Below are 24,281 nucleotides of genomic sequence, written 5' to 3' on the forward strand. Positions count from 1 at the left end.
CTTGGTCTGAGGGTGTATTTTCAACAGCACAGACGCTGCAGAATGATCATAGAAATATTATAGGAATACTACAGGCAGCAGTCTGTCTCTATGATCCTCTTGCTCTTCTGCGACTACACGTTGCTACTTGTCACTTGTCACTTGATCATGAAGGTGACACTACACTATAGAGTATATAGGCTGCAATATAGTATAGAATTGAGTATTTATAGTTAAAGTTTAGAGAATATTATTGATCCAAGACAAAACTGACAGAGGGCGGTACCAAGAGAAAAAGGTGCAATTACAAATACATCTCCTACTTCAGCACCACAGACAGCACCATGCATTTATCAATACACAGCACAGTTAGGCTGCTAATATTTCAGGGCCATAGATTCTAACTTGCACAAACCTCAGTGAGACAAAGGATCAATGAGTCAGGCAGACTAGACTAACATTCAACCCCTCTGCCCCTGTAGTATCTCTGCTACTAGGGGATGGCAGGTTAACATGGGGATGCATTTTGGTAATTTTGCTAACAAGGGGGATGGCATCCCCCCTCAAATCAACTACTGATGTTACCTAAATGTTGTGTGGTAATGCAGCTGAAAGTAAAAACTTAATGTAAAGGTTTATCGGTCTATCACGGTGCATTCAAGTCCTGGCAAAAAGATCCAAAATCTGAGATTTAAAATGTGGCTTCTGAAGAGCATTTCTTCACAAGTTGCAGAATTCTGAAAAGCAACCCAGAAAAACACACAAAAAATCAGTATATCGACATCCACATTAACAAGAACAGAGTAAAACTACAAATAATTTTGTTTTCTTAATAAATAAAATATAAAGGGAGCTCTCTAGTATTAAAGTATTAATGGCATGAAATCACTCCCAACACTTATTGTTCTGAAAAATCTGAATGCACCTCAGTGAAAGATCAGGAACAGATGCAAAGTGTAGAGATGAATAAGAAATACACAACTCATGCTTACAGTCAGTCTGTAGGTGGAAATGCATTTAGCAGAAGTGAAATGTCAAAGTTGGGTTGGATGATCTGGTTGAAGTCATTATTACAGTATTAAAATAATGAAAAATGAGGATGTTTTCCAAAAAAAAATATATATACAGTATGCTATTACATAGCAAATGTATACAAAGTTACAAATCAATGAAATTGGTGATAAAATCAATTAACAGTGTTTAACTGTTGCAGTACATGAGACCAAACTCTTCATGTGTGTAAAATAAAAACAGTAACTTAAATTTTTTTACAGCTCGTGGTATCATAAGATCACATTATCATGATTTTTCTGAAAATTCAATATTACATTTTTAATTATCGTCTTGCCTTTGTTAAACTGCTCTAAGTAAAATGTTTGTCTACATATTTGTTCCCTGATGTATTAAAGTAAATTAGAAACTAATTGACGGCTCATAAAATCTTTAAAAGGAGTTTAGTTTGAGGTGTTTATTTAAATTTATGACCTGACGTGATTAAAGCTTCTTCATTTATAGAAGAGAGGCGCTCTCATTTCATGTGATAAACAGACAGCTGAACGCTTCATACAACAATGTTCAGTGACAACATATAGCTTCTGTTTGTTACTTCGACGCCCTTATTCATGCCAACAAGAAGAGAAAGTAGCTTTGAGTCATATGGTTTCCTCTTTAAACCAAAGCCTTAATGCCACCAACATGTCGTATGTAGCGTAACCATACCCCCCACTCGCACATACACACACAACTCAATTGGGGCCTTTTCACTGAACAAAAGCGGTACACATCCGTTTGTGCGGGTAGAGTGTGTGAGAATAGGAAAGGGTGGAAGAGGCTCTTTTGCTGGCTGCACCTGTCCTATTTTATGAGGCCCTAATAAGCAGATAACAGTGGCAGGATGGAAAAAGGACGTCTCCACCTTCTCCTTATTTGACTGAAATTAATTAGATCCTCCTTTGAGGTCACAGCTTTGCATGAGCCACTATTAAGGCCTTTGAATGTGTGCTTTAATAATGTTTTTCTTGTTAAATATTTTCTTAATCACAGAGAATCTTTACAGACAGGTCAGAAATGATGTTTCTGTTATGGTAATGCAGGGCTTTTTTTTTGCATTCTTTAGATTTTTCATGTCTTTTTGATCCATTCTTCTACTTTCTTCAGCAGCTATTTCCTTCCTATACGAGTCTGATTGGATGCACACCCCTGTTTTAACAAATTGTGGCCCTTTGCACAGTGTCCCATGTGATGTTGCCGCCACCCTGTCCCATACGTGCTCCCAGGTGGCTGCACACACGGTGTGTGTGGGTGAGTTGCAGTAGCGGTGCCCACGCCTGCGCACTGCAAGAGAAAGTCCTCCTTTGCTATCCATGGTGTGGTGAGTAATTCAGCCATAATCCGCCTTTCTCCTCTCCCCTCTTCTTTCCCCTCTCCTCTCCCCCTCTCCTGTGGTTCCATTCATATTCTAATCACAGCTTTCCCTTCTCCAGCTCTCAGGCACTCCATCAGAGCCCTCCCAGCCTCAGGCTTTGCACTTTTACTTCCCCCCCTTTGTGACCGTTCCCTCTTCTCAGAGGCACACCAAAATAAGGTTGCCACAGCGAAAGAGTGAGCAAAAAGAGGTGAGAACTCCACCAGAAAATTCACACTTGTGTAATTTTTTGGGTAGCTGAGCACATGATATGTCATCTCTGTGAAAAAAGTTGTCACAAAGATGGTTTAATGGCGGCGTGTCAAGCCAGGGAGGGAAGCAACAAACCAAATGTGGCAACAAGTGTCCACGGGATGTGGAACGGGAGTTAAAATCAGAAGGGATGGCAGGAGCGGCGATTGTGTAGGGATGTATGTTTATTTGGAGCTCGGGGGTGTATAAAAACGTATTAAATGCCATAATGGAAGACGGGGAGGCCACAGTGTTAGGACTGCGTAGATCTAAGCCTCTTTTTTTTTCGTTGGGAGGGAGCTTTTCTTATTCAAAACAGCCCCACAAAAGACTTCCAGTGAGCCTTGCCACATCCCCATCTGACTTGGGGCCATTCATCAGCCTTCCAAGCCTATCAATGACATGTCCCCATCAGGGCTCCTATAAAATCAGCCCCTTTCCCATGAAACATCAGCAAACATTTTGACGGGTCTGGCTTTCCCCCCGCTGGATTTCTGGAGTCTCTACCCCCTTCCTCCCTTATTCCCACCTCCCCCCTCTCCTCCTCCAACACCACCCCTCTCTGGGCGAACCTCAGATCCTCAACATCTCCAGTGACGGGCAGTGGTCACGGAAACACTGAGCGAGACAAGGGGAGAGCCGCTGAGGAGGGGGAAACGTGTGCACTAAGCCATTTTCTTGGAGGAGCCAGTGTCGTTGATGGGAAGAGGATGCATTGCGGGCTGCTGGAGGAGCCTGATATGGATTCCACAGGTCAGTCCTGTTAACTCTGCTCGCTTTGCTGCTCTGGATGTGTTGAGAAAATCAGCTTCTGTTCAGAAACGTTGCATCAGCTTCTGCTGCAGGACTTGTGGAAGTCTCAAACTTTTTCTCTGTAGTCTTTCAGAGGAAGTATCTGGATGCTCGGTTGTTGGTTTTGAACTTTTTTTTTTATCACTTGTTCAATTTAAAGATTTCTCAAGTTATTAACGAAGGAGTGTTTTTGGTCAGCAACATTTTTGGGAAGTGTTTTTATGTTACAGGACACATTTTTCCACTGATTTTGCACCTGCTCTTTGCAGCTAAATTCTCTTTTTTTGTAGTTAAAAATCTAAAAAACTAAAGAATTTATAAATTAGCCAAAACTTCAAAAGTGAATTTATCCATAAAATATCTTCTACATCCATAAGTGAGCACTTTATTCGGCTATCAGAAACATTAATGATTAATGTTCAATTGGATTAAAAGACTGAAATAAAACAAATTATGCGGTAATTTACATTATCTGCTGTGAATTGGCTTTTTTGTAAAAACTTAAAATAAATTGTTTATTTGATTCATTAAACCCTTTTTTAAAATGCTGGTGCAGTGTAAGGTGGTTGAGTCCTGAATGTGTGTTTATAAATGAGTGAACATCCGTTTCACTTGTTGATCAAATTTAATCCAATTATTTAGATCCCCAACTTATCTGTCCCTGTGGCAAATGAAGCTTGAGATCTGAGCCTCTGTGGAGAATTAGCTTCACTTCAGTGGATTCACTTTTTCACTTCCAGGTTTTTTTTGGTGAAAAGAAGCAAATATTGTTGGTAAATGTTTAGAGATGTCAGAATCTGTTGTGGAGGGCCGTCAGTGACGTCGGTGGTGTTTTAGTCAAAGATAAAATGCACAGGCTGCTTATTTAATTGTGTAACAGGCATTATAATTGGAACGTTATGTAGAATACGATTAAACTGCCAATAATGTTAAAGGTTATAACAACAGTATTAGAGACTATTAAAGAGTAAGCTGCTGCTACTAATAATAACAGATAATAATAATATTTCATAACATAGAAAGAAAAAAACTTGCTGAGACGGCTGTGAGTTTTCAGTTTCTCCTCCTGTGGAGTGATGATGGGACGCTAACTGCAGTCTGACCTTTTCTATCAGCACGTGCCTCACATTGAGGTGTAGACTCCTCTCCGAGTGTAAACTTCTACGTCCCTAAAACTTTTCAATATCTGTGACCTCCTCTGAGTCCCCCCACACCCCCCACTCACCCCCCATGGGCTGCACCAACAGGTCGTCCTGCCAACAGTCTGTCCTAGCAACAGCTGCTATGGCGACTGTTGTCAGTTCACATGCAGAAAAAAATAAATGATTTACACAATTTTCAAAAGTAGTTTTCACGGTGTTAAAGGAGAAAACAGCAGCTGTTCAAGTATTTTTCTTTAGTAGTGTAAGTTAAGTATATTTCTAAGATTAGTTTATTTCCATTTTAGGTTACATTATATATATATATATATACTATATTTAATGGAAAAACATACTTTATATTCCATTATTCTGTACTGCACTTGCAGTTAATTAAGACTGGTAAAGGGGAGGTTGTATCATATTAAATATAGAAAAATAACACATAAGAATTCTTTGCACTCAAATAAACAAGAATAATAGTAATCATATAAATTTTCCTTCCTTCTTAATTAGGCCTAATTATGAAATACTAAATACTTTTCTTGGAAAACAAATTAAATGGATTTTCACTCTACCAGGCTGTTTCTACTTGAAAGCTTTGGTGTTTTGCTGCAGCTCGGCCCCAGAAAGCACACCAGTTGAGCTATTTGTAAGTAGAAATTAAAACAGGACAATGGCCTCTATTCCACGAGACTGCCTCAGTAATGTGCACAGGCTCTTTTAAGCGAGTGTGTACGCTCGTAGTCTCCGGGGAACAATGCTGGATTCCTGCCGTCTTGGTGAAAACATCTCAAATAGAGCCATGGCTGCACCGCTGCCCATACAATCGATTGTTGTCAGCTCGCCCTGTCACATTAGTGACATTTAAAGTGTCCTGTATAGGCAGTGATTTGCACTGTTTATGTAAATACAGCTTTGGCTCTATTCTACTGCAGGATAAAACGAGCTCTTCAGAAAATGTTTTAAAAGTGACAATTACAGAGCAAATTAAATCAAAACCAAAAAAAAATGGAGAACTACTTTAACTGATGTTTTACACAAATGGAAATTAGCAGGCCCACTGTTGTGAGATTTAAAAAACACATCCTTTTGACCAGATTTATAATTTCATAATGATTTCTGTGTAAATAACAACATTAAGTCTTTAATATACAGTCTTTCTGAACACAGTCACAGTTGGTGCAGCAGATTCAGTGATCTGTGCTCCTTCATTTCTCTTTTTTAGAGAGCTGGATTGAAAGATGCCTCAATGAGAGCGAGAGCAAGCGATACTCCAGTCACACGTCTCTGGGGAACATGTCCAACGATGAACGTAAGCAGGAGGAACACTGTTCCACTAAAACTACCAAATCCATTGAGGAATCTTGTACAGTTTGATTGTGTTGTGTTTCCTATACGTCATTAATTTATTGTTATCGTTAGTTAATGTTAAGTGTTTAGTACAATAAATGCAACCATTTCTGAACAGCAAAAGTCAGTTTTTAAAAACTTTGTTTTTGCACATTATTTTGGTTGGTTATATAAACATTCACTAGTCCCACAATTGTGATGTCTCATTTTACCTGAATAATTTCATTTTGCCCTAAAATCCTAAATGTGTTATATGTTACAGATGAAGAAAAAGAAAACAACAGAGCCTCTAAACCACATTCGACACCAGCTACTCTGGAATGGTAAGGGTTGTTTTCATTTTTACACTTTTTTTGTCTAGTTATATGTAAAAAATAATGAGAAAAAAGTTAGAAAATGTAAAAGAAAGGACAAAATTTGATGTCAAACACAAAATAATCAAATGCAAATATGGTGCATGAATGCAAAAATTATCTCTATAAAAAAGCCAGGCATTATTCTGACTTAAGCTTTCACTCACCATTACATATATATACCACAGATACCATCACATATAAATGCTATTAAGTTTAGAATCAGTCAAATTTATTTTGCATGATTTAAAATGATACATACATAACAGCGTGTATTTCCATTGACGGTGGTAAAGTTAAATAATTCATTAAAGTATTTCCTACATCATTCGTCATGTTAGATAACAAAGCTGCATCAGTTTGAATAGTTTTACGTGACACTCATACAAAACGCTGATGGTAGGCTGTACATTATCTACCGGTGAAGCACAAATATGGTGGTTTTTAAAGTATATTTTTAGTTTGTACATATTGAACTAATGTTGTATTTTAAGTAACAACAGGACAGAATTTATAGAAATCTCATTTGTTTTCAAACCTTAATCTTCCATCTGATCGTGTAATCAGATACGATTTTATGTCTTGTTTGTTCCCACAGGCAATTTTGTCTGCACCGCAGCACCACAATAGAGACATTTTACACATACAGACATGACAATAAGCTTTGACATGAACACATCTATCACTTCCTCCACATGTACGTAAATGAATTCATAAAATAGAAACCCCACCTCAATTACCTCTAATTCATACAATCTGTTCCTGCCTGTTGCACAGCCCCATGACCAATGACACCCTTTACTTAATAGCATTCAAAATGCACACAGCTTAAATGAATATTAACAGTGATTTAACCTGCACTGAGGGGAAGCTGAAACTCAGCATGAGAAGCAGTTAAGTCAATGTACCTCTAATTATGTACCATTTAAAAAGAAGCTTTATATACATAAATGCTACTATAATTGGCCCCTGTAGTAATTGTGATCCTTTTTCACTGTTTATATTGAGCATTTTGTCTTGCAGTAATAGTGACAGCTGCAACTATGAAAAGGATAACTTGAACAAAAATACTGCAGTATTACTCAAGAAATTTACTAATATTTTAGCAGGATGTTGCACTTAAAGTAAACAGTATCTCTATTTTTGTGACCAAAATGATGAATTTTTGACTAATAATTTGGTTTTCATTGTTAAACCAGAAAAAAAGAACAATTTGGTTACAGGACAGACTGACCAGTATCCAGTCTGATTGTCAGAAGAATAATTAAAAAGAGGTTTATATATTTACATATCTGAAACAACAGTATGCCAGTACGATAAAGAATACCCATCAATGAATTAACCAGTTTTGAGAATAAAGTTGAACAGATAATTTATCACTGAAAACATGACTGTAATCCTTTTATTAGTGTATGTTTACATGAAATGTGAATCAGGTCAAAGAGATCATCTCTTGTGGCTCACTGAAACAATAAAACAGAAACACCAGAATCCTACAGTAGCCATATATACTAAATATTCAAGAACAAAGTACCATATAAGATACGTTTATTTAGGACTGATAAATAAGGTTACAAAAGCTCAGAGAGGCAAAGAAATCCTCTTTATTAACATTGTAGGTGAAGTAGAGGGTTCATGCTAACAGATAAATTCAAAGGCATTAACAGACCTGTGGTGTAAATGGGAATATAAGTCATGATCTAAATGAGGTGTTGACAGGATTTAATGTGTAGTTTGTTGACTCTGTGAAGGTCCAGACTCAGAATTTAAATCTTTCCGATCAATCTGTTGCTTCTTTAAGCACTGGCTCTGGTATTATGATCTTTAAAGAAGTAGATGTATACAGGATAAACATAACAAACAGGAAGGCATTTCTCCTTTTGTGCTCCTAACATTTAGAAACTTGCAGTCAAGTTTGTATTTGTATTTCTATAGGCTGCAAATGTTTTTCTGACAAACAGCAGTGTGGTAGGGGCTCTAAAAACAACGTTCAATCTCATAAATCATAAAAACCTAATTACCAAAAAATCACATTAATTTTTCACTTAAAGCCACAAAACGAGTGAATCATATCTCAAACAGAAAACTACTGGTAATGGTGCTGGTGTACCTCAGGGTTTAATGTTGGGTCCCTTCTTATTTAGTTATTTCCCTTTTTGTTGTTAGTGTTAAGATGTACACAGGCAATGTAAATATATATGTGTGCCATGACTTGTCAATTTTTATGTCAGATACACATTCAGTTTTAGTCTGCGCCCTACTTAGACCACTAGGGGGCAGAAATACTCCAAAACAAACTCATAACAACACAGCACTGATGTACGAATATGCGACATGCAGCATCGTGTTTAGAGACACCAACAACTACATAAAGCTGTAGAAAAGTGTTTTGATTCTCAGGGCATCATTCGAGTCAACGTTAATATAATAAATGTCACTTAATGGAGATTTAACTAATTTCTGATATGAGTGTTTCAGTCACTAAAAACAACATTTTCATTTCATTTTCACATTTTGCTCTGCCTAGAATTTATCAGAATTTGTCCACAACATCTGTGAGGAGATTGCATGATATCATCAGGCAGATTATCTTTTGGACACGTCTATTCCATTGGATGATGTCTGTGTAATTGTATCTCCTAAATACAATACAGGAAAAGTTGTGTGTTACAGTAAATCTGCTGTTCACTGCGCTTTTTTTGAAACATTTAACACTGTTAGGATGTATGAGTGACTGTCTTATGATCCGTGTTGTCTGGTGTTGTGAAGGAGGGGACTTGATGCTGCTTTAGCCTTCCTCAAGTGTCTTTTAATGTAAAATTATATGATTGTGCTTTTATTCAGTTTTCAGTTCAGATTGTTGTGTTGCATGTGCTATTGTGAACCATTAAATGATGTAGAGATTACAAATCTGTAGAATTTACTGTAAAGGCTAAATCCCCTAATTTTAACATATAATTTTATATCATCAGTGAGTTTTATCTCACTGCACTGCATCTTTTCGCTGACATTTATCACCATTTACCAGAAATGCCATGATCATATGAGTCGTGTTTAAATTTAAAGATGCGATTTTCTCATTTCATATCACTCATGTTAACAACGCTCCATATTCCGGATGTAATTTTCTGGATACTGATGAATCCTGTTGTCATTTACAGGCTAGAAGAGAACTACGAGATAGCCGAAGGTGTGTGCATCCCCCGAAGTGCCCTCTACATGCATTACCTAGACTTCAGCGAAAAGCACGACACACAGCCTGTGAATGCAGCCAGCTTTGGAAAGGTAACATTCATACTCATTATCCCCACTGGCATCCAGTTTAACTCAAAATGATCCTTAAATGCATTGAAAACTTGTGAAAATCACTCTGTGGTGAATGTCTCTCTTTAAAATGTTTTTTGATCCATGATGCAGGTGTGGTGTATTTGACAGTTTTGTGACACCCTAAAATGAATATTTTTCTCAGATTTTTAGGGTTTTAATATACATTTATACATGCACTGCATGTTTAAAGTAATTAGAACAAAATGGCTCAACAGAGGAAGATGCAAAACAACAGTTGGACGTTATAAACCCTATAAAGGCTATAATCTCGTACACTCAGACAGCCGTAAGCATTAGTCTGTCCATTTCATGCCTGGATTCATTTTGTGCTGCGGCTCTGGCTGCTGTTGAAGTAATATCAACTGCAGCTCAGTGTGAAGCGAAGCTCTGCGGTCGCTCACTGAACACATAATCTAGAGCCAAAGGAGATGTGCTTTCGTCTGTTCCCACAACCCCAAGAAGTTCCTTAGCCTTCCTACCCCCAGCCATCCCCTGTACCCTGGACTCCGGCCCCAACCCCCAACCCGGCCCACCCCCGCCCCTCCACAGCTCCTGTCGGAAGATATTGAAAAAGAGAAGGGGCCTGGATTAATGTGTAATTAAAGGAAATTTGGAAGGGTGAGATGTTGCGGAATGTTAGATCAGTGGCTGGAGCAGTGTGGGGTGTCCTTTAGGAAGGCTTCATTGATTCAGGACAAAAAAACGAGAGAGGGCCCGGACTGCCTCCCTGTCTGCTCATTTATCAAGCGGGGCCTGACAGAAACTTCACAGCTTGGCCTCTTTTTTCATCCCACACAATGGAGAGCTACACTGTTTGCTAAAGTTTCTGCACCAGGAGCTAGACCAAGGAGCCAATCTCTTTGGGACAAAAAGAGAGGAAAGGAAGAAGGAGGGAGTGGAAAAGAGAGAGAGAGAGAAAGAAGGAGTGAGGATGGGTGGGTGGATGGATGAGGGGAGACTGTTGATATAGGAAAAAAAAAGTAATACCCCTCGATGTCATAAATGGATGGCTCTCAAAGCTTTTTTTTCCCTCGCAGACCTCCCTGTGGATACAGCTATGAGACTTTCATGTTGTCCTAAAAGACATTATTAAGCGCTTTCTCATAAAGAGCCAAAGATACTGTATAAGTACAGCATTTCCCTTTAACTAATGTACTCTTTACTGTATGAGGTGTAATAGATTCCCAACCATTTTCTGTGACACACTTCTTTCTTCAACTGAGTAAAAAACATATCATTTGATATTTTATAAAGAACTTATTTGACCTGTTGTGTTACTTGTTTCAATCTCCTTAAATTTTTCCTCCTGTTTTATCTAAATTATCGTTGAAGACTACTAATCTCTTATCACTTTAAAAACATGTTTAGCTGACAACTTTTTCTCTCGTACAATAAACAGATTATAAGGCAACAGTTTCCAGCGTTGACTACCAGAAGACTGGGGACAAGAGGGCAGTCCAAGTAAGTTAGTTTGGTTTTATTTATAAGAGAAAAAGTAACAAAATAAAACCACAAATACAATCCAACATGGAGATGGAGACCCCAAAAAAATACAAATGAACCCAGAAAAAAAACAAAACATGTAACACAAACAAGGTGTTATGCCTCAAACTAAGCATGACGCAGGATAAAAACAATAAAAGTTAAAATAACTTATTTACATAGATTCTCGTTTTTTTAATCAAAAAGTCGTTTTCTCATGACCTAATTTACACTCTTAACTCGATACGAAACACTTTTATCACTGATGATATTAGTAAAGATCTGAAAATGTAGCATACATATACATTTTGAAAAGATTATTTTGTTTTTCTGAATTGCATGAAAAAAAACAGATAAAAGCATGTAATCTGATAAAACCAACTGTTATAGTTTTACTTATGTTTTATTTGTAATAGTATGCAGATGTATATATTGATATAAAATCTGAACAAATTGTTTTTCTTGTTTTATTCCACATTCTTCTTTCACCAATGTTTCTAGGCTATAATGGTGCCAATAGTACTCGATGAGGGATAAAAGCTCTATTCACCCGTCAAACCCTCTGTTCTACTCAGGTACCACTACTACGGCATAGCGGTGAAGGAGACCTCTCAGTATTATGACGTGATGTACTCCAAAAAGGGAGCGGCGTGGGTGAATGAGACGGGGAAGAAAGAGGTCACGAAGCAGACAGTGGCGTATTCACCGCGCTCCAAACTGGGGACGCTCCTGCCAGAGTTTCCAAATGTCAAAGACCTAAATTTGCCCGCCAGCCTGCCAGAAGAGAGGGTAAACAGGAGTTTTAAAAGTCCATCCTTACAGCTTCACCCCTCCCCTCCACCTCTCCCTGCCATCTCACCATCTCTGCGCCCCCTCTGGCTCCGGCCTTTTATCTGGCCCGGGACCTTCACTGGGTTTGCATTTAGAGAAGGACCTTGAGGATTTATATGCTGGCTCCTCACTAACTCTTAATCTTTTGGGGGAGATAATAAGATCTAGTAATGGACAAAGGACAGGCACTAGCTGTCCGGCTTTTAAAGAGGGGGCCATGATTTTAAATGGTTTGTGTTTTGCTGATCTCTAAAGCTCTAAAGTTTTATATTACTTCGCTCCAGCCTAGACCTGTAACATGTATTTATTGGTTCACATGCTTTGTTCAAGATTTATTTCCTTGTTTTTGTACCACTTTTTCTTTAGTTTTCCCAAAAGAGAGAAAAGCTATTAAGTTTGTGGTGCAATTAGATTAATACTCTGTTGTTGCCCACAGGTGTCAACCTTCATCATGATGTACAGAACGCACTGTCAGAGGATACTGGACACGGTCATCCGAGCCAACTTTGATGAGGCAAGGTTTCTCAGTTTTAAACTATTTTTGGATCAAATTCTGTCTCAACAAACGGTTTGATTGTAGGCAACAAAGCTCAGCTCAGAAAAACATTTAACTTTTATTTTCGGTGATGTTAAATAACATGGCGTGTGTTGGTACTTTCAGGTCCAAAGCTTCCTGCTGCACTTCTGGCAGGGCATGCCGCCCCACATGCTCCCTGTCCTCGGCTCCCCCACGGTGGTGAACATAGTCGGTGTTTGTGACTCCATTCTCTACAAGGCCATTTCTGGGGTGCTGATGCCCACTGTCCTGCAAGCACTGCCTGATAGGTGAGGTGTTGAAACCTTCACTCTTAACATCAGTGAATTTTGTAGCATTTTCTTATTTGCTATTACTTAAACTGGATAAGATAAGTTTGTCTTTACACTTTTTATTTTGGCAAACCTGCATTGTGAAAAGCTGCTGCATTCACAGTAATGTCATGGTTATGTTTTAGTTTAATGATTTAAGCTGTTTAACACACTTCAGGTTAACTTGCATGCAAGTTTGTTTTTTCTTATAATAATAATGGATTACATTTATATAGCGCTTTGTCTTGATAACCAAAGTGCTACACAGTGAAGGGGGGAAACTCACCTTAACCACCACCAATAAAATACTTTACACTTCTTACTATACTGTACTTTTTACTATATTACACTGCTATATCAGCAGTAGGATTTTGCTATTGTGTAGAACAAATTGTTCTTAGCATGTCTTTCCTACTGAGCTGCATACTGAACACATCAGTGTTAACTCAAATCTTAGCTTAACTGCTGACCTTGTAATAGGATCAAAATATGGCAAAAATGGAAATATCACCACCTTTTGTATATGAAAAGTAGGGTAAACATTCTTCTTTTCCATGCAAAGCAAAATATGTAATTTTGCTTTGTTTAACCAATACTGCATGCAGATGTTGCAGCCACAGATGTCAGAGGTTTTCCACTCATAAAATTGTATACTATCTATTTATCTAAATTGTGTTTTGGATTTTTAAGCACAAATTTACATTTACAATTTACATTTACATTTGATCTCCCCCAAAAATTCATATTTTTGCTGAGCTGAAAATGTTAATCAAATAATCAACTAGTCTTTCAATAGAAAATGTATCTGCAACAATTTTGATCATCAAATAATTGTGAGAATAATTTTTCAAGCAAACATTTGCTGATTCCAGCTTCTCAAATGTGAGGATTTTCTGCTTTTCTCTGTCACATATGAGAGTAATCTGAATGTCTTTGTTAAGCATCACAGTTCACTCCTGAGCTTGTAGTAAAAAAATAAATCTCAACTCAAGGCCCACTTACTAGCTTTTTCTATAGCTTTCAATAGCATTGCACTGTCCTCCTCAACGAGTGGTGTTTGGCCTGTTGAATATCTTTAAATTTTGGTCAGACAAAAGAATCAATTTGAAGACGCCTCATTTGACTCTCATCTGCATTTTTTAATCTGCTGTGTGACATTTTATAGACCACATTATTGATCCATTAATCAAGAAAATCATCATTATTTTCTATAATGAAAATAATAATTTGGTGCAGCTGAAATTAAATTAAATAATAAGAGGTGCCTCAGGTATTTATTGCGCTTTGGTTTTCCCTCCACAGTTTGACTCAGGTTATTCGAAAATTTGCCAAACAGCTTGATGAGTGGCTTAAAATAGCACTTCACGACCTTCCGGAGAACCTGAGGAATATCAAATTTGAATGTAAGTGTCTCCATTTTAAAAATCCACATTTTGTCATAATGGTTCACATCTTGATAAAATATGCTTTCATTTTTAAAGGAAGATGACAGGATTAACCATCATTTTGTTTCTCCTTTTTGTTTCCAGTATCGAGGAGATTTTCTCAGATTCTAAAGCGGCAAACCTCATTAAACCACCTATGTCAGGTGCCTATCATGTTCTGAATGTTTTTTTAATAAAATCCATATGAACAAACAGCTGATAAGGCATATGAGTATGCTTGTGTCAGTAATATTGTTGATTTATCTGGTTCCCCAGGCGTCGCGAACTGTGATAAACAGCGCCGACATCACCTTTCAAATGCTGGAGGACTGGAGGAATGTGGACCTGAACAGCATCACCAAGCAGACACTTTACACCATGGAGGACTCACAAGAGGAGCACAGGCAGCTTATTATCCACTGTAAGTCCGACGCATTTAAACAGATCCTACTCGTAGTCGTCTTAAGTGCTGCGTCTCACGGACAGACAGAGAGTCACACTTTACTACCACACAAACAACACAGCGAGGAACAATCATTCCCACGACCAGCAGAGTCAAGCATTAATGATGGAGACCAAAAGGTTAAACAAGTTCACTCTCCGCTGAAACACCCCGTGGAGCATCTCCAATTCACTCCGTCCTCACTCCTCTGAATCAGCCTTGACAGGATCAGAGGTCATAGATACGTGCAAGTTGACGTGTAAAGATGCCATTTGCATCCAAATCTGTGTTTTTTCTCAGTCTCATGTGATGTAAAATAGTGTGTAACCTGACTTTCTCCTTCCTGTCACAGTGTATCAGGAGTTTGATCGTCTACTGGAGGAGCAGTCTCCAATCGAGGCTTACATCGAGTGGCTGGACTCGATGGTGGACCGCTGTGTCGTCAAGGTCAGGCAGCGAATACCGTCTTTTTTTTAAACTAATTTCAGAAAACAGCTGTTGAAATTTAGTCTGACTCAGCACATTCTTACCCACTCCATCCGCATTTGTTGTGAAGTGATGTTTATATTTTTTTTTTCAAGCGACTTTACCTAAAAGCTTGAAGTATTTGCACAGCAGGACTCTGATGATTTTGCCCTTAAAAAGACACCTGTGGCTGAAGGCTTCTTGTCTTTCCTACACAGAGGCACTTAGGTTGCAATCCTCCCAGTTAATGATGTCTTCAAGCTTCCCATTTGCGTCCATTATGTGCCAGATATGGGCTTGTAAAATTTGGTTGCCCCGGCAACGTCTTGGACTGCCCAGACAATAGTTCAATAGGAAGGCGTGTCCCTGGGGGCAAATTAAATAGTTGACTTGTTGACATGTTTTTCGTTCCTGAGGGTTAAGCCCCAATACGGACCTAGGGGTTAATTCTACCCCGGCATCCCGACCCTTCCCCCTCTTTTCTCATGGAAATGTTCTCTCTAGGTGGCAGGGAAGAGGCCCGGGTGCCTGAAGAAGGTGGCCCAACAGTTCCTGCTGATGTGGTCGTGTTTCGGTACCAGAGTCATCCGGGATATGACCCTCCACAGCGCACCCAGCTTTGGTGAGCTGCTAACAGTCTGTCACGCTGCTGCTGCTGCTGCTGTCATCATTAATTCAGTGTATTATGTGTTTACAGTAGCTAGTTAGTTATGTTATTTAATGTATCATATACATACAAATGTTATGACTCCAAAAATACTGCTGCAGTGGTGAAACATTTATCAGACAGGAACATTGTTTCTACTATTACAAACAAAAGCTCCTTTTCTAAAACACAGCTCAAGATTTTATAATAATGCAACCAGAAGAACTCATCAGATACACATTTTACTAAAAATTGAAGACATTTAATCTTATGTTGAGCAATAAAACATGAAATGGACTTCAATCTCCCCCTAAATCACATAACAAACAATCTTTTCCTCTTCATGCAGACAATTAAACCTGCCTGTTTCTATAGCTAATGGCTGTATACTCGACTGTAACAGTGCACACAGAGATCTTTGACTTTTGGTTAAATTATGCTTCATGAGACAATACTGTATGTTTGTAATTTAGGTTTGTATCAGCACTGTAACATTATTTGAAAAACAAAAAATAGATTATATGAAATAAAGATTTTACCTCAATAATTGAGGGATGTCCAAAAAAAGTTCTAGTTATTTTTTTTTTTTTTATTGAGCCACTGCTCAGGCAAATTCAAGGTTATTCCAAAGGTGAATCATCTCACATTTATGTCTGATGTTTGCAGGTTAAACTCTTAACATCACTGACGGCTGATGTAAAATTATAAACTCCTAAAAAATGATCTAAATTTTGGTTGAGTGCAACAAAATAAGCATTTACTCTGTGTATGTTAAGTCTGAAAAAGAAGAGAGGAGGAACAGATCACACTGCTGTTGTTTAATAGCACACTGTTGCAGGTTTGCAGTAAGAGAAGAGCCGTAAAAAACGAAAGAAAGGGGAAAATGGCTTCTCCGTCCCTTACTTCTGTCCTTTGGCTTCTGTCTGTGAATATCAAAGACACAGCTGGTTGCAGTGTTTTGATAAAGCAGGTCTCTGTGCACAAACAGCTAATTAACAAAAGCGCCCGTCCCCTCTCCCGATGTGTTTGCCTGTCTGTTCCGTTTTATGACCGGTCAGGATTACGGCCGGCTCCCCTGAATAGCCACAAGTGTTTATTATGCGTACGGCGGCAGCAGTGACCGGCACAATGACACAATTGTGACACTCCCTCACATGCCACGGTCTCATCTTCCGCACGACCCCGGGGTCAGCTGACATATTTCTGGCTCTGACTCGATACATGGAAACAACCGCACTTGATTTTTTTTTTTAAATTTCAATAACAGCAGCCGTCCTGTCAGTCTGGAGGATGTGATGTCATCACTCAGATGCTTTTAGAAATGTTTCAATCTTAATGGTCATAATCATTTATGTCCTAACCCAAAAGATGGATAGGCTTTTTTTTCACTTTTTAACACACAGTTAATTCAAAACTCATCCTTTGTGTCTACGCAGGGTCCTTCCACCTGATCCATCTCATGTTTGATGATTATGTGCTTTACCTGCTGGAGTCCTTGCACTGCCAGGAGAGGGCCAACGACCTCATGAGGGCCATGAAGGGCGAGGGCAGCACAGGTGAGACCGCTACCTGCAGTACAGTACAGCTGTAAACATGTCTAGTAGTGTAGTGGTGTCACCAGAGATCCTCAAGACTGATGTATCGATCGTTGTTTCGTATATTTTTCTTAAACTTTTTAACTGGATTTGGAGCTTCTGCTGTGCTCTCAAGAATACAACACACAGTAAATCTCTAAATATTGAAACTGAAAATTTTCTGACTTAAGAGGGGGGTCAGTGGGCAGAAAATCTCCAGAAATGATGGTCTTTGAGGAGGTTTACTCTTATCAATTGAAGATTTTGCAATTACAGCTTACATATGGTGATATTGACATGAGGTACTTCTCTTTATATTTGTACAAAGTGCAGTAAAAAGAGTGAATTGTACCTTTATCTAATTGTGCTTATATCCAAACCTTTGAAGCATATCTAAATCTTTATAAATGCAGTATATTAAGTCTATTAAAGGTTGTGTGTTTGCAATAAACCTGCTTTAAGAAATACGATGAACAGAATATTGTAGAATCAACTTTACTTTTCTTTTATTTACAGTAGTACACATGCGTACTTTGCCCCACATGTGTTTTAATTGTATACACACAAAAAGTTTGACCTTCTCAAAGTAACTGAAGATTTGTTTTGGCTCCTGAACACCAAACATGCCATTGAGGTTGTATTAAATTGCCTTCTGTTGTCTCTTCTCACCTTCAGCAGAGAGAGAGGAGGAATTTACGCTGACAGAAACCACTCCCACCTCCCCGTCTCCAGCATCCTACTCTCCGGCCCGGTCGGTCCATTCTGTGGGTGTTTCCTCGGTCAGCTCCCCCACAGCAGCCGTGTCCCCGGAGTACACGGGAGTCACCTCCACCACAGGTGAGAAGGGGACTCATAGTCACACGCAGCAGGCGTCCCGAACAAGCAAAGTTTCACCACACACACACACACAGTTAGATCGTCTGCACCGTCACATTTGTCTCTGTGTTCCATATATGTGTCTACCAGGCGCTGTTCAGTCATATACCTGGTCCCTTACATACACAGTGACAACAGCAGGCGGCTCCGCTCCAGAGGCCGGGCAGCAGCTGTCCTGTATGAGGAGCAGTGCACCAGTCCCTCCTCCGTCCTCCACCCACCGGATGCCAGTCTACACCCACAGAGAGGAGCATGGGTAATTATGATTTCAGTCTTAACATTTCTGGAAACCTTTCAATGGTGTTTTTTTTTTTTTTTTTTAATTGATTTTGATTTGCTTACTCCATCCTAGATATACTGGCAGCTACAACTATGGCAGCTATGCCAACCAGCACCCTCACTCCATCCAGAGCCAGTACCCGAGTCTGGCCCATGAGCCAGCGATCCCAGCCCCCCTCCACTACTCCGCTTACCATCGCTCATCTGCACAGGTCAGCCTCAGTCACCAATTGTGTCTTTATTGAATGTAAATCAATTAGTTACTCTTATAAAAATCTATTTAGGTATAAAAGCTATTTTAAAATGTTGAAAGCATTTTTAATGTTATTTCATAACCAACTTACTAAAACTTGTTAAAATTACATTTAGAGAATGAAAACTTCATTTCCACCCGATGGGTACATGCAGTATATGCTACTGTTTTTAGATAAATGACTATCCAAATTGACCAAATTTGGTTTGGTTTTACCAACTTGTAACTGAATGCAAAATGCAAAGGATTATGAGGACCCCACCTCACAATCACTTCACTTTTAAAGCAACACTTTTGGACTAGCTGAACGTAAAACTTGATGGTACTTTTTAAACAGTGACGGAAGAAGTACTTGGATTCTTTACTTAAGTAAAACACAGTATGAAAATACAGTGTAGTACTGAGTTACAATAAAAAATGTAAAATGTATTCAAAATTATATATAATTAAATATCAAGTATTATCAGCAAACTTTATTTAAAGTATCAAAAGTACTCTTTATGCTAAATGACTCCTTTCAGTTTTAAGTCATCATATATTTTATATTGGATTATTGTAATTTATATAAAATATACTGTATAAGGTATATTCTAAAGTTGCAGCTGGTCAAGGAGACATTTTAACTACTAAAATACTGTAGGGAAGTTTAATCTATAACAAATGTACCATATTATTAGATGATATATTTTTTGTGTAAAATCTGCAAAGCAACTTGTAACTGTAGCTGACAGATTGATGTAGAGGAGTAAAAAGTGCAGTATTTCCCTCAGAAATGTAGAAATATAGTAGTGGAAATACTTAAGTACAGTACAAACGCCTCAAATTGTAGTTAAGCACAGTACTTGAGTAATGGTATGCAGTCACTTTCCACCACTTTTTAAAAAAACAAATATGAATATGAAGTTTGCAATAATGTGAGTGAATGTTTGTATTAATGTGTAAACTGTAAAGTTTAAACTGTATGTAGCTACAATACCAAAATGTGTGTAACTGTCTTATGTTATTTACATTAGCAAGTAGAAGCAGATACACATATATATGCCCAGAATTAAGTGCCAAGATACATTATTTACACAACAGCAGCTCTGTGGGTGAGAAAATGATCAGACTGGCCCCTCAAATCTGAGCTGTCCCTTAAAGACAGTTAATAAAGGACTGAAGATTTAAACGTGAGAAGGAGTCGCTGATGTTACAGCTCATGTAGCGACTGGTGTGAGTTTACTCTTTTGATGGTAATTTCCTGTCAAGGGCCCTCCAGCCTCCACGGCCTTTATAGTGGGAGGAGTTCAGCCGGGCCTGAGCGCTCGCCGTGTTTCTAAAAGTCCCCGAATCACCCTCTCCACACAGCGGAAGCAGACAGTGAAAGGTGGCTCGGCCAGGGCCAAGAGGGGCCCTGCTCTGTTACCCCTCTTTCCAGCTCTCAATGGTCTCTTCATCTGTTTGAGCCAGTAGCCGCAGAGTAGGGCAAGGGGGCGTTTATTAAAATATTGTTATTCAATGGTCTCTTTTCTGCTTGTGAACAAGAGGCAGCTGAGCCGTCTGTTCTGCTCTCTGACCTGCAGTGACTGTCTTTTTCCATGCCGTGATCCCTCATAATGGAATCGACTGTCGTGTTTATATTTAGTGAGAAAAGGGAGAAGGGTTTTACTTCCACTTTTTTTTTTAGGCCTGTCTGAGCTTAAATCGGGCACAATGCCTGCACTTTGTCCATGTGAGAGGTTGGAGATGGAGCTCAAACGAACAGAAAACTTTGTCAGATCCCCATCTGTCCGAAATATTTTTATCAACAGGCCGACGCAGTCAATGCGGTCACCATAGGCAACATATATAACACAGGAAAAACACTTTTTCAGCTAATTGTCTTAAGTGGCTTGATTTTCTATTTTGATCACTGTGGTACAACTTGTGAAGCAATTTCCCCTGACAGGAAATTACCATCAGGAGGGTCAGTTCACACTTTGTGCAACATGGCTGACACACATTATCAAATATGATATCAGCAGGACTGTGGCTGCCGTTAAGGACACTGAGGTCATGTCTTTCAGCAACCCTCAGCACTATAATGAAAAAATTAGCACATAGTGGGTATTTTATTGGCTGTTTCCAGAAATGTTGACTACTTTTAGGCCATTAGTGAATACAGAATCCTGTACCTCTCCACCAAAGAAGTACAGCATTTAGACCTTCATTAAAGGACTAATTCAACATTTTGGGAAATATACTTCTGTACATTCTGGCAGAGAGTTGGATGAGGAGATTGACACCACTCTCATATCTGTCTGTTAAATGTGAAGCCCGAGCCTGCAGCCGGTTAGCTTAGCTTAGCACAAAGACTGGAAACAGGGGGAAACAACTAGCCTGGCTCTGCCTCAGATTAACAAAGTCTGCCAACCAGCACCTCTAAAGCTCAATAATTAACATATTATATCCGGTTTACCTCGGTTATCTGTATCTGTACCGAAAGAAATCACAGTTTTACAGGTGGTTATGTGCCAGACTATTTCTTTCCTTGCGCTTAACCAACCCCTGTTCCAAATCTTTATGCTAAGCTAAACTAAGTGACTGCTAGCTATAGCCCTATATTTATGGAACAGTTATAAAAGTGATATTGATCTTCTCATCTAACTCTCCGTCAGACAGCTAACAAACGTGTTTTCAGGCCTATTTCTTTATGGGAATTAAAATTAAAGAAAAATATAATTTAACAGTTAACTGAATAATTAAAGATGAAAAATCGAAATAATAAAGAGAACAATTTGAGACATATTTGGTGTCAAGTCAGAATTTTCTGAGCAGTGTAAGTGCTGGAGAGCCTGGACTTGAACAGAGAGAAAATAACCTTGACTTTAACCTTTATTGATGGATCTGTAACCCCTCATCCATGAGGGATGTTCAAGTAAAAAAAAATCCCCAATTGAAACTCTCCACCAAATCTTATCTTTCTTATTATTCATTTAGTCTCTTCTGACTAATTTATAGTTTAATAGCTTTTAATTGCATTTATCAACAAGGAAATTATAATATTTCTATACAGTTATTATCACCTTTGTGTCCACTCTTTGAAATGTTTTGGCAAACTTGTCATCCAGATGTCCACATTAAGCGTCTTTCATAATCTACAAAGTTGGCAATGATTTAATCCTGAGCTGAAACAGTTAGTCAGTTGCTTAATTAGTCAGTTTACAGAAAATGAATCAGAAACTATTTTGATAATCGATTAATCATTTGAGTCGCGGTTCAAGCAGAATCCCAAACATTCACAGGTTCTACCTTTTTAAATGTGCTGATTTGATGCTTTTCTTTGTCTCATATGATAGTTAACTGAACATTTTTTGAGTTTAGACAATTGGTGGGACAAAACGAAATCTGAATCATGATCTTCAACTCTGGTAAATTATGATTGGCACTTCTATTTTCTGACATTTTACAGGCAAAACAATGAATCAATCAACTGAGAAAATAATCAGCAGGTTAATTGATGATAATCATTAGTTGCAGCTTTAATCTAGTCGCTGTTTTTTCCTGCTTCTGTCAATAAAGGACTTCACTGCAGGACTTTAACGTCTCTCCCCCTCTTTTCTTCCGCAGTACCAGCTCAACGGTCAGATGTCCCGAATGGAGCCTTGCTTGATGGGTAGCACTCCTCGCTTGCACCCCGCACCTGTCGCCCCCCGGTGGCCAGATGTGTCACCGGCTAACAGCTGTTACACCAGCCCACCTATGCATTCATCCCGCTATGCCGCCTCCGGGGACATGTACTCTCCCCTGGGCCCACGCAGGAACTCAGAGTATGAACACTCACAGCATTTCCCCGGCTTTGCCTACATCAACGGAGAGGCCACTACAGGCTGGGCGAAATAGCCTTTAAACGCTGCTTTGGACAGCCGTGTATAAGCTCCAGGCCTGCCAAGCTGGTGGATGGAAAGTCTCTGAACACTTCCAATCAAGTACATAAGAAAAAGGAGTAGCAGAGTGTGAAAAGTACCAATGCAAGGTAATAGGAATCATGGTATGGACGTACTGACAATTTGAAACATCTCATTAAATCATTTTGATGATTGTGGTGTAATTTGTGCGGCGGTTTAATGGAATTTCTACAACAATTTATGTTTTTGCCCACTGTCGGAAGGAAAAAAAAAGTCTCTTTGAAATCATATAGATTCTCAAAACTTGCAGCAAAATCATTTTAAGAGTGCAATGCTGCTGCCAAGCTGTGCCTTTGTTTTAAGGAATGTACACCTCTGCCAGAGTTTCTCTCGTCAGTCTCATAAGTCAGCACACACACACACACACACACACACACACACACACACACACACACACACACACACACACACACACACACACACACAGGAGTCCCACAAACAGTCAGTCAGTGATGTCAGCGACTGAAGGATCAGTGTGCTCTAAGCTGATACTGACACCAGTACAATCTCTGTGACACTGCCGTCTCCTCTTGTCGCTCAGCACTGTGAAGGATCTTTTCGTGGGCTCGTTGCGACAGACTAAAACTACCGTCTGCCGCAGGATGTGGACATACTGTGCTGCCTTAACGCTCTCCTGTGACACCAGTTACAAACAGTGGCACGAAAGCCAAAACACACAACATAAATGACAGATATAAATTTATGAAAGACCTTGATCAGTATGTTAAGCTGTCTTCATCTTGGATGGTTTTTTTAACGATTGAATGCTGTGACTCAACAACAACTGTGCGAGTGTATTCTGTCGCAAGCTTTTTTGCTGTTTTTTCGTGTGACAATATATATATAGTATGTATTTTCTGTAACTTTGTAACATGGTGTATCCTTTATTTTCTATGTTACAATTGGTACTTTGTTCACTGTTTTGTATGGTTAGTAAAGGACGCATTAACCTAGGGTTGTGTGTTTTATAATGCACTCAAAGCTACTGAGGACCTATTACCCTATGGGTATTTATAAAAAGGGAAAATATCAAAGTGTACAGTAACATGAAGTCTAGTCACTTTTCTGTAAATAAAAGCACTGGAAACCGTCTGTGGTGACTGTTAAACTATCACAGTTGAAACTGATGTGTGTGGAAAAAATGTTGGCACATAAATAATTTCACAATCTAAAACATTGACTCATCTTTGTCAGATGTCTTCATTTTTTAAAATCTCTTTTTTTTCTGTGGGAAAATGCACAAAAATGTCCAAATATTAACAAAATGGCAAACACATCATTGTATCTATTTAATAATCATAATTAGTGTCAGCACAAGAGCTAAGTGTTGAATTACATTGATCCCTTGAGCCCTGTCCTGTCTATACTTTCCATACTTGAATATAAGATAAAAAATGTTTCTAATAGAATTTAATGTAGATTTCCCTAATTTGACAAACATGGACTTCAACTCTGCAGCTTTTTGATTCTACTTCAGCCCTCTCTCCAAATCCCAATTCACATTTTGATGTTAGAGAAGAAGAAGAAACTTCTTCTGAAGTCCTCTGAGCTGATTTTTACTTCTCTCTTCATGCTCCCAAGTGACAACACAGTGGGGGGTTGGGCCGGTAACACAAGGGCCACACTGCAGAAAGAATT

At 38.8% G+C, this 24,281-nt stretch overlaps 1 protein-coding gene across 2 annotated transcripts; it reads left to right on the top strand.

Annotated features, from left to right (window-relative positions):
• Positions 1-1,685: 1,685 nt before the first annotated feature.
• Positions 1,686-23,735, top strand: rfx4 (regulatory factor X, 4). 2 transcript variants are annotated; one of them, XM_044357922.1, is made up of 19 exons: positions 1,686-2,350; positions 2,463-3,388; positions 5,795-5,881; positions 6,182-6,242; positions 9,434-9,557; positions 10,999-11,060; positions 11,657-11,870; positions 12,349-12,426; positions 12,574-12,737; positions 14,061-14,161; positions 14,288-14,346; positions 14,459-14,603; positions 14,977-15,071; positions 15,594-15,711; positions 17,172-17,291; positions 17,985-18,146; positions 18,276-18,441; positions 18,538-18,676; positions 22,306-23,735. In XM_044357922.1, the coding sequence occupies exons 2-19, from the start codon at positions 3,346-3,348 to the stop codon at positions 22,576-22,578; spliced, it is 2,211 nt and encodes a 736-aa protein (XP_044213857.1). In that variant the 5' UTR covers positions 1,686-2,350; positions 2,463-3,345; the 3' UTR covers positions 22,579-23,735. The 2 variants fall into 2 exon arrangements, with proteins under 2 accessions (XP_044213857.1, XP_044213858.1); XM_044357923.1 differs by having other exon boundaries at positions 18,315-18,441.
• Positions 23,736-24,281: the final 546 nt, after the last annotated feature.

The sequence above is a fragment of the Thunnus albacares genome, chromosome 7 (genome assembly GCF_914725855.1).
Source record: "Thunnus albacares chromosome 7, fThuAlb1.1, whole genome shotgun sequence".
In the NCBI taxonomy this organism is placed as follows: domain Eukaryota; kingdom Metazoa; phylum Chordata; class Actinopteri; order Scombriformes; family Scombridae; genus Thunnus; species Thunnus albacares.

Bases quoted from the DNA above. Each gene is read 5' to 3' on its own strand.
- rfx4 (XM_044357922.1), top strand. From the start codon at position 3,346: ATGCATTGCGGGCTGCTGGAGGAGCCTGATATGGATTCCACAG. The intron at 15,072-15,593 runs GTCAGGCAGCGA...TGTTCTCTCTAG, and splicing joins TGGACCGCTGTGTCGTCAAG to GTGGCAGGGAAGAGGCCCGG. The intron at 17,292-17,984 runs GTGAGACCGCTA...TCTCACCTTCAG, and splicing joins GAAGGGCGAGGGCAGCACAG to CAGAGAGAGAGGAGGAATTT.